Source organism: Calidris pugnax, unplaced genomic scaffold, assembly GCF_001431845.1.
Source record: "Calidris pugnax isolate Ruff unplaced genomic scaffold, ASM143184v1 scaffold247, whole genome shotgun sequence".
In the NCBI taxonomy this organism is placed as follows: domain Eukaryota; kingdom Metazoa; phylum Chordata; class Aves; order Charadriiformes; family Scolopacidae; genus Calidris; species Calidris pugnax.
The window spans coordinates 54,522-65,278 of record NW_015090980.1 but is presented as its reverse complement, the minus strand read 5'-3'; the positions used below and the strand labels follow the sequence as shown (position 1 = coordinate 65,278).

Here is a 10,757-nt window from a genome sequence, read left to right as displayed (position 1 = left end):
CAAAACCATGCAAAGGGGACGAGGAGAGCAGCGCTATTTGATTTCTGTCTGACAAAAGACGTCACTCCTACGTGCTATCCACATAGCGCAGAGTTGTACCTTAAGCTCCAGGGAAGCAGCTTCTTTGATTACCAAAGTGCCTTATTATACCTAACAAAGTGAGTATAGCCCTAGCTTGGGTTTTTTCTGCTTTCTTGGGCAGAAAATGCCATCTTCCTCTCCAGGTTCCCTGGAGGAGTGGTGAGGCATCTAGCATCAATTTTCCAGAGAGCTGGAGGAATGAGGCAGGGCCGCATAGGACAGGAGCTGGCTCACCGCGAAGCTGTAACATGACCATGTGCAGGTGATTGATTTTTATTTATTTTTTTTAATTTTTTTAGACTGCAAATAGCAAGAGGTTGATACCTTTATGCTGGAATACAGTGGAAATCCTGTTCTTGGTGAGCTGCTGTTGCAGCTCCCTTCCTGTCTTGGTGGCAGCAGTTTAGTGTGTTCTGCTGGGCTGGACCTGCTCAGTATCGATCCGTTGCTACCTCTAACTCCTCCACGGTGTTTGCCCGTTACTCCTACCAGTGGCCAGACGTGTGTACGTTCACTAAATTCTCCAGTAATCACCATGTTTTAGCTGCAACCCTTCCTCAGCAAAGGAGTTTTCCACACTTCGTGGTCCAGTGGAAGATGAATAGAGGGTTAACTTGTGTTTCTAATAGGCACTAGTAAATAAATGAGCCTAGCCAATGGCATCCTGGCTTGTATTAGAAATAGTGTGACCAGCAGAAGTAGGGAGGTGATTGTGCCCCTGTACTCAGCACTGGTGAGGCCACACCTCAAGTATTGTGTCCAGTTCTGGGCACCTCAATACAAGAGAGATATCGAGGTGCTGGAGCGAGTGCAGAGGAGGGCAACGAAACTAGTGAAGGGCCTAGAAGACAAATCATCTGAAGAGCGGCTGAAGGAGCTGGGGCTGTTTAGTGTGAGGAAGAGGAGGCTGAGGGGAGACCTCATCCCTCTCTACAACTACTTGAAAGGACACTGTAGAGAGGTTGGGGCTGGTCTCTTCTCACAGGTAATTAATGACAGAACGAGAGGGAACAGCTTCAAGCTCCAACAGGGTAGGTTTAGACTGAACATTAGGAAAGAATTTTTCACAGCAAGAGTGGTTGGGCATTGGAATAGGCTGCCCAGGGAGGTGGTTGAGTTGCCATCCCTGGACGTATTTAAGAGCCGTTTAGATGTGGTGTTGGGGGATATGGTGTAGGGGAGAACTTTGTAGAGTAGGGTAGATGGTTGGACTCAATGATCCCAAGGGTCTCTTCAAACCTAGACGATTCTGATTCTCATTCATGCCCCACTTAACAGATCCCAGGACCTCAACGAGGCAACAGGATTTCTGCTCTGAATGTAAGTAACTGTAGACTTAGGATGTTTGTGGGGGCTTTTTAAGGAAAAAATAGGCTATGATCTGTAAGAGGAAATGGTTGTGCTTGTAGTTCAGCGTTGGTTTAGGAAAGATATAATAAAAGACAACAGAATTGTCCAGGCTCAATCTGTGGGGGATGTCTTAGAAACTTCAGGATATGCTGCCTACCTCTATAGGCACCTCGTCTCCTGTCCCCAAATGGCATGCAAGCTGCAGGTGGTTTAATTTTGTTTGTATAACGATTTTGTTTGTATAAATTAAATTGCCATGAAAGCATGACTGTTGCCTTTGAGTGAAGAATACGCAGGACCAATTAAATGAAACAATTTTGAAAGCTGAAGGGAAAACATAGTTTGGTGTCTCAGATTCTAAATATTTGCTTTAAACATGCAGAATGTTATTTTGCTGTTGTAATAGATAGCATCAGAATAGTGACGCTTATGGGACTGTATGGAAACATCTTAGTAGAGAAGGGGAGGTGTTACTTTGTACAGTAGAAAAAAATCTGCTGTTTTTCCTGAAGTGGAAACTGTGCTGCTGTTCTGCAGAAATGTTTCCTCTCGTTTACGAGGCCGTGGGTTTAAAATAGAAATTCAACATAAGGAGCAGCTGAATACGTAACATCCAAACTGCTGCTTAACCTACAAATAATTTCCCCAACGGTCACGTTAAGGAAAGCATCTTCCCAGGCCCAAAAAAGAATTCAGCTTAAAGGCAAAATGGGCACCTGGGGGCCTGGGGGATAGTTCACAGCCCACAGATCCCACTGTCCTGATCGGATGGTGTTGGTGCTGTGCTATTGATGTGATGTTTTCATAATGAAAAATACCTATTTTATCTTACCTCCCGTGCTTCCCTCTGTAGACTAAACAAAACATAGAAGGAGCTCAAGAAAAGGCCAGGGCAGATTTCTACCACTACAACGGTCGGTCTTACTAGTAGAAGACATTTGGAGGTCTGTCACGTCTGCCTTTCTCAGATTAACATACAGGCCTGGAGTCTTGGTTCTCTGTAGGTGTTGAGCGTGGTCACAGAAGCTGATTTTTTGGCATGATGCAAAGAATTTATTTTTAAAAAAATATATACAGAAGGGAAACAACCTCCCACCCAACCCTCTCCTGGTAATAAAAAGCAGAATTCATGCTTAGAGTTTATTTGGGTTTTTTCTACTTAATTAAAAAATTGTTTAGAGAACTAATGGTAAAAGTTCTGGAAAAGGTTTTGCTACTGTCGGCATGTACAGTGGGGAACACTGAATTTATTCATGTGCAAGTAAAGTATTCCTATACAGATGACAGGTGAAATGATTAAACTTATTAATACTGCTGTAAGTAGAAAGTGATTTTACTCTCTCAGTTGTGTAAGAACCGGCATCGGAGCCAGCTCAGCAATAGAACTCTAAGGGTAAAATCATTTCCTATTTTAATAACTCTCCAAAATGCACAAAATACTCCTCTGTTAAAGACCCCTGTGCAAAAGTGACTTAGAGCTTCATGTTATGCTTTGGATGCTGGGTTTAAATGATCTTTAGAGCACGGATATTTTGTTACACTGGGAAAGAAACGCAAACTCTTTTTTTTTTTTTTTCTTTTTTTTTTTTTTCCCCCCTTCTGCCCCACTAAGACAAGTCAGAGACAAAGTTTTGCATTTTAAAGTTATAAATAGAGCCCCAGCGGACTTCCCGGGAAGTCGTTTTGTAGTGGATCAGGCTTCCCCACAGCCACAGCTGTCTGCTCTCGTCTCTCCCCAAATCCATCCCTCCCCAGGCGCGGGGCGCGGTAAATACTGCAAACCCGAGTCATCGCTAAGAATAAACCCTTCAGCAACAACAGCCTCTGTTGAACCTGAATCATCCGGGGTTCTGGTTTGGGAGAGTGACCCAGTAATGACTTCACGTTAGATGCTCTATATAAGTCGAGGAAAAAAACAGGCGTTCGCAGAGCTCACGGGCTGGATTTAATCAGAGCCGGGAAACGACCTCGGGAGGGATTACGGCCGAGTGAGCACCGCAGTTATGTCACAGGTACGGGGAGATGGGTGGGAGCCTGCTCTCCTCGGAGCAGGGCACCCCGAAAATGGACTGTCTTAGAGGGTTTCCTTGGAATAGCTTTGTTAACAAGTTACTCTCATTAACCGGCGTATTCGGCTTCTCTGTGCCGTGCCATTTGTTTGATTGTGTTGAAGTATTTAAACACTGTTTATATATTTTAACAAATAACATGTTAGGGATTATTTGATGAAGAATGAAAGCAGCTGCCCTCTATGTGGTTAATTAGTTTTAAAATGTTCCATTTCATCATAAATATTTTTATTTCTGTAGGAAGGGAAAAACCACTCCTCTGGTTTGGGACGTTTCAGAGGAGAAATGATTTCTGCTTTTCCAACGCACTTTCTCAGACAGTGGTTTGAAATTTTGGCAGTTGTTTTGAAAGGAGGTGGCTACACTGAAGTGTGCGGCTGGTGATGTGCAGGAAAAGAGAGAGCGTGGCTGCAAAATATAACTGTTGGGATGCAATATTTGAGACTGAACTTATGTATTACACACTTTGATGTTCATTTTGTAACTAATGGTTTGTCTTTACCGTGTTCCCCAGTAATCACTCTTTCAAAGTGATCTTAAAATTAGCTCAGAAATGTTGAGGTTTTCACTTAAGCATTATGTTTTCGACGCGAGCTATGCGTGCCTGCCAGAGTTCTCCTCAGCAAGGGCGTTTCACGGGGTGGGTGGGATGGAGAGCAAGAACATGGGGAGGGCACAATCGTTTGACCACACAAAGTAACTCAGTTTGGCATATTTTCTTTGCTCAAAAAAAAAACCAAAACGACCCCTTAAAAAAATAGTCATACATCTTTCAAAGCAGCACTTTTTGACTTGTGACAGGAGCAGATAAAGTGCAGGCAGTGCTTCTGGGCCAGCTGGGAATGGCTCCTGGCAAAGCCTGCTTACAAATGCCCTTGCGCTGGGAGCAATTAGCAGCACTGCTGGTGCTGGCTGGTCCAGGGCTCACCTCTGTGGCTCGCAGTAGCCTTCCCTGCAGGTTCTTCACTAGGGGCTAGGTAATCCACAGCAGCTGGACTGCTGGAAAATCCACCTGTAATCAAAGCACCAGAGGTTTTAGTTTAAAATACCAAGGCAAAATTCAATAGTTGTGCTGAGCCTGGCTGTGTCTCAGAACATCTCGAGTGCCTTCTTTCCTTACCCTGTCCCCAAGAAGTCCCTTGTACCAGTGGAAAGAAGCTTTGCAGTTACTGTCTCTTGCCAATAATTGGTGAAGGACCTGAGCAGGCTTCTTTTTGATTTCTTATTTATTTCTGTTAGACCCAGCACAGGTCTGTACTGGCTGCCTGTGCACTGTGGTGTGGGCACGGGGGACTGTTCCCACCACATGCCAATCTTCACTGCAGTAGGACAAATTAAACCTTGGCTGTAAGGGTGTTTGGTTAACCCACCAACCCACCAGAAGCTGTTGTGAATTTTGAAGGGTTTGCTACCACCCTTTCCTCTTGCTTGCTTTGGCTACTCATAGAGTGTTTCCCCAGAGGCCTTGTGAATGTTTTGTTTCCCACAACACATGCAAAAGGGATTGGCAGTGAGCTATTCTGAGCGTTCCCGGGAATCTACAGCCGGTGGAAAACATGCCGAAGGGTCCAGTGCAGCCAGCCTGTCCCTGCCGGGAGCCAGGCGTGCATGTGCTGTCTCTGCAAGCTCCCTGGGACTTGCTGCTCCAACCATTTGCAGGCCTTGGGGGATTTGTTTCCCTCCACAACTGTTTTTAGCTTTACGGGCAGTGCTTAGAAGTGTGTAAGTGGGCTCCACCGCTGCCAGAACCCAAAGATCAGAAGCCCTATGTAGGTAGCAAAGGTCAGAGAAGTTTCTCATTGATGTTTAGGTGTGCAAACCTGTTAGAGTTGGAGTGCGGGGGTCTCTCATTCTTTTTACTCACATCTCCTGTGCCCCTGCACCCTGCCAAAAGGTCTGCCTGGTGGGACCTTGGCAGTCTCTACTTGAAACAAACTGAAGAGGGAATGTTGATGGTGCTGACTGCTGCTGATTGACATTGTGTCTGACTTTGAAGTGCTAATTTAAAGGTAGGGATAGGCTGATGTGACCTAATGTTATCCTGATTTTCTTCTGACAAGATAAACTGTAAACAGATTAGTACTTGGACATTGCAGTCACCACCTAATGATGCATCTGTTTCTGTATTAGATTTCCTTCTCCTTCTTTGGGTTCCAAGTCCAGTGTTTCATATGTGCTCAGTAGAAAACCCTGTTGAGTGCTCGGATAGTTTCGTTCCCTAAATTTAAGATCAATAACTATGGGTCAACCGTAAAATTTATTCCAACTAAATGAAGCCAGACTTTGGAATCTCTGACCAATTTCTCAAAGAAGTAGCGAGCAGACGGAGGCACAAGCTCCATTTAGTAATGAATGTTTTTTCCCTTCTCAAATATTGGACAGATTCTTCAATTAGCGATGCAGAATGACCAGGCAGAGCTGGACAGAAAAAAATTACATTTTTTTTAAAAAAAGCAATCCACTGCCTCTTTCAAAGGCTGTGCAATCAGAAGACAGTTTCAGAACAGTAACAGTGGCAAGAGATTTGGGGAAGGGCAGTGAAATCGTGGCTGTGCAAAGACCTGGGTTATCTGGGGTACAGTCTCAGAATTTAAATTGGTGTGGTATTGTATTAGCAACTCTTTGTTGTAGCCTTTGGGTTAAGGCAGCTTTGTTCCCTGTGCTTTTAAACACAAAATACTGATGAGTGGGCAATACATCTGTTTCTTAGCCAGCCCCCGTGAAAAAGAAGCGTCCTCCAGTGAAGGAAGAGGACCTCAAAGGAGCCAGAGGAAACCTTTCCAAAAACCAGGAAATTAAATCGAAAACCTACCAAGTGATGAAGCAGTGTGGTAAGTCTCCTTGATGGACACACTTAAGCAGTCTTTCAAAGAAAAACATGGACTTAATTGCTCTCTTCAAGTGAAAGGGTATGGTGTGTTTACTGACCTTGGCCTGACTGCAGGGACTTTGCATCCATCATCTTGACCGCCCCAAGAGGTGCCACCAGGGCTCTGCTTGGAGCTGCAGTCCTTCCTGTCTGGACAAAGCTGGAGGGAGAGCCCTGGCTCTGCCTTCTGAACCAGGGTTCAAACCAGACCCTGAGACCACAGTCAATGCCAACGGCTGCACAAGCTGAAGACTGGAGGCTTGGTCATAGACTAGGGGATTTCTGGCCTCTTAATTGGGTGAATTTGATGTGTTTTGAGATGAAGCAGAAATTGGGGAGGACAAAGGACAGAGGGTGAGGGAGAAGAGTGGCTTCTTGTACTAGAGAACCCTGATGCTCTGGTTTTGTCCTGCTTTCCCGTCACCAGTGGGAGAGTATAAGGAAAAATGATAAATTCTAACACCTTTTCAGCATAATAGCCTGGACCTCTGTAGTTTCCAAGTTTCTAAAGCATCTGCAGGAATTTGGGATCAGTCAATGGTAGTTACCACTTACAGGTGCTGTCAGCTGCCCTGTGCTTGGGAAGGGAGCTCTGTGCTTGAAGGTTTGGGAAGTTGAATTGGAAACATTCAATGTCAGGTTGGATGGGGCTCTGAGCAGCCTGATCTAGTTGAAGATGTCCCTGCTTATTGCAGGGGGGTTGGACTAGATGGGTTTTAAAGGTCCCTTCCAACCCAGTGATTCTAAGTTGATGGACGGATGAAATATGTATCAAATGTGTATTTCAGCAGCACTGCACTGGTTTTACTCCCCGAATTTGGTGTGCTACCTCACTGATTGCCTCTCCTGGTTTTCTTTTCCAAGAACAAATGGGCTCTGCAGCACCCTCCGTATTTAGCCGGGATCGGACAGGGGGTGAAACCGTCTTTGAGAAACCCAAAGAGCCGGCCAAGAGCGTCTTTGGCTGATGGCGGAGCTGGATGTGTCTCACCCAGATGATTGTTGTAACGTTTTCCCAGATTTCTGCCTCTTACACTAATGTCACTGTAGACCTAAGTAGCTAATTTCTACTGTAAGTCATTAAGTAGGGAATAGACTCATGTCAAAGGTTACAACTTCCATGTTAATTTTTATTATGTGCTTTCTTATATTATGTGTTGAACGGTGTTTGCTATAATGGTTTAATAAAAAAAAAAATTGAACACAGCTTGGCACACTGTGGTGACTAATTTCAATGTAGGCTTAGATTAATTCTGTAGACGCTTCGGTGTTACAAGCTGTGATCGAGTCTGTCAAACGCAAAGAATAAACATCCAGAGGACACGGTTTTGGTGTCAGTGCAATTTATTCACACCCTACCCTCGCCAAGAGGGACCTGAGGGAGGAGCTGGTCAAAGGGGCCTCACAGAAACCTGGAGATTTCACCCAAATCTGGGCTGAAAGCAGCAGTGCCCTGGCGAGGCCTCTCAGGGCGTGCACAGGCCGGCGGCCCCCCGTCATGGCTCCCCCCTCATGGCCCTTCCCCTCATCTCTCTCCATGGCTCCCGCCTCAGCGCCTTCACCTCATATCTCTCCTTCATGGCTCCACCCCCCCGGCCTTCCCCACGTGACTTCCGCCTGCTCTATGGCTCTCTCCTCACGGCTGCCCCCTCGCGGCCTTCCCCTCACGTCTCTCCCCTCGCGGCCCTTCCCCTCATATCTCGAGCGCCTAGGGGGATTTTTCAGCTCATTCCCCCAGTTTTTTTTCCTCATGTCCCGTTGGGTCAAGTGAGAAGTGGGGTGACAGACAGGCACCACAGGCACCATGTCCCTCCTGACATGTCCTCCCGCTGAACACCCCACTGCGTGTCTCTGTACAGCAGCAAATGTACTTGTGAGTGGAAGCTCTTTTTTTTGCAGCTCTGTTTATATCTTGATTTGCTGCATTAAACACCAAACTTGTTTTCCTCCGAGGCTATAAATTGGAATATTTCCCCCTCAGCTGGATCTTTGTGCTCAAATACAGGCGATCCTCTCACACCCTGAGTCCCTGGCAGCACACCGGCAATGGTAAGGTAGGTGCCATCTTTATTTAAAGAATTACTTTAAATTTGCACAGGCTAGGCCAGATTAGGAGGTGAAAGTGGTATCAAAGGTCTCTGTGCACTGTGGAGAATATAATCTTTGCCTTTTGTGTTCCAAATGCTTGATGGATAAAATGTGCTAATGTCTATGAAGCTCCCAGAGAGGCTGCAGAGTGGGATGCGTATAAGGCAGCAGCAAATCCTTTAGGTTCAAGGGGGAGGTTTCCTTAAAAAAATAAAGATATTACTGGTGTGTTCCCCTGCCCCATTTTTTCACTTTCAAATATTATTATTTGCAGTCAAGACCCTGCCTTTTCTCTCTGCTGGACGCTGTTTTTCCATGAGGCCCGGGCTCCTCACAGCTAACTCAGCACAGCCTTTTCTTCTCAGAAAGACCCCTTTACAGAGCTTTGAAGTTAAAAACAAAACAACACGTGGAAATTCCCATCCTGGTAACACTGGAGCTCTCCTTGCATCAGGTTTAACAAACCCTCCCTAATTAATCTGCGATGAGAAGTTGGCAGGAGGTTGTTTAATAATTAGAAAAATGATGGAGAGGGACAAAATTATGTGGGGCAAAATTATGTTATCACTTTTTTTTGTACAGTACAAGTGACTGAATATTGCAGATCTGCTAGATTGGGTAGCAGGAGAGGGGGGCTGCTGTGTTTCCAACCCAGCTTCAGGTATGTTGGTGCCAATTTAGCAAAGCACAGAAACCTCTGTGTCGTACAGACTTGCAGCACAGATGCGTAGGGAAGCAAAGTTAGTTGTCTACCGGAAACTTGGGATTTTGTTAACAGCTTCATTTCTAGGATGTCCTTAGAGTCAATTATTTGTGATGCTTCACAGTGTGACAGTAAGTGCTCAGGACCAGGGGTTGTTTTTCTGTCTTTTAAGATGGACCTCATCTAAAAAATATGCATTGGAGGTAAAAGTGTATCCCTAAGACAGTCACTCCCCATTTGTTGACAGCAAGATCTGAGCTCTCCTCTATGAATTGCAGGAGGAATCCTCCCCTGTCTCCAGCCTTGCTGCTTTGCTGGAGAAGTTACTAGTTGCTGCTGCAGGACAAGAGATACTTGAGGGTGATAGCAAGAAATATAAAGCTGCCTGAGTAACTTTTTGTCATCTTTTTCTTCATCCTTGCAAATATAAGAAGTCCAATCATAAAAAACGTGTTTTCTTCCTTTTTTTCCTCATTTTCATAATGAGAAACAGTGACAAAGAAGTGTCTGAACAAAGCCCCAGCTTTTAGGTCATTTTTGCACTTAAAAGTATCTCCTGTTGTGATGGTGGATTTGGATCCTTCAAGGTGATCCAAAGTAATTTCACAGCATGTTCATTCCGCAGAGTAAGAAGCACTGGGTGCTGCCGGATTGGACTTTTAAGATAATTTCTTTTTCCAGGGCTACAAGCCAACCCTTGACCAACAAAACCTTCACAGGAACTGCTCAAAGTCCCTCTTGGATGAAGACTATTATAAAATAGTAGGTGAAAAGAGTCATCCCACTCATTTTCCAGGTAAATTCAGGTGCAGAGCTCTCCCAGCACTAACCTTCTGTGCAAATAGCCCCCCTGAGCCCATGGGTTAAAGGCAGCTTTGCAGAATCCCTGGCTGGATATGTCACAGCTGTGTTAGGGTCAGACAAGGCCATATGTGCTCCTGTGCACAGCTGCTGTTGCCCTCATTTCTGGGTGATTTGTGTTTTCTTTGTACACTTTCATATGTGTACATACAGGCACTGCCTTAGCGCATCTCTCCCTAGAGAGTCCAGGCAAGGTTTGATTACTTTGTTTTTATTGTTTAGCTAAAGACAAGCTACAACTGACTGTTATTTGACAAACAAGGATTATGGATTGTCAGAGGAAGAAAGAAGGGATGTTTCAAAAGGGATACTCCATAACTCTCATGGGCCAGCTGGGCAGGGAAGCACAAGGTTTGAAGAGGTCACCAGCCATAAAATTTCATGTGAATGTTGCATGTCTTGGCAATCTCCGAATCTCTGAAGTGCTTGAGATAACATTAAGGATGTGCTCTTTCAAATTATTAGTTGGATATGGTAGAGGTGCATGCATCCAGAAATGCAGCATTCTTGTACCAGTTCATCTGCCCATGTGCTACAGGAAATTTAAGTTTAAAAAGGAAACATGAGGATTTCTTAACTTTATGCACTATGAAGCATTAAAATTCTAATGTTTAACAGCATAGACCTGTTGGAAAAATAAATGTGAACTGAGTCCCAAGTTTTACTTATGTTTAACATGTAAATATTAAGTTTCTGGGTCTCTTCAAAGTCTACATAATATCCCTAAGTAAAAGTT

At 44.8% G+C, this 10,757-nt stretch overlaps 1 protein-coding gene across 1 annotated transcript; it reads left to right on the top strand.

Annotated features, from left to right (window-relative positions):
• Positions 1-3,218: 3,218 nt before the first annotated feature.
• On the top strand, positions 3,219-7,695 carry MUSTN1 (musculoskeletal, embryonic nuclear protein 1). Its single transcript, XM_014953537.1, has 3 exons — positions 3,219-3,443; positions 6,211-6,331; positions 7,234-7,695. The coding sequence occupies exons 1-3, from the start codon at positions 3,435-3,437 to the stop codon at positions 7,335-7,337; spliced, it is 234 nt and encodes a 77-aa protein (XP_014809023.1). The 5' UTR covers positions 3,219-3,434; the 3' UTR covers positions 7,338-7,695.
• Positions 7,696-10,757: the final 3,062 nt, after the last annotated feature.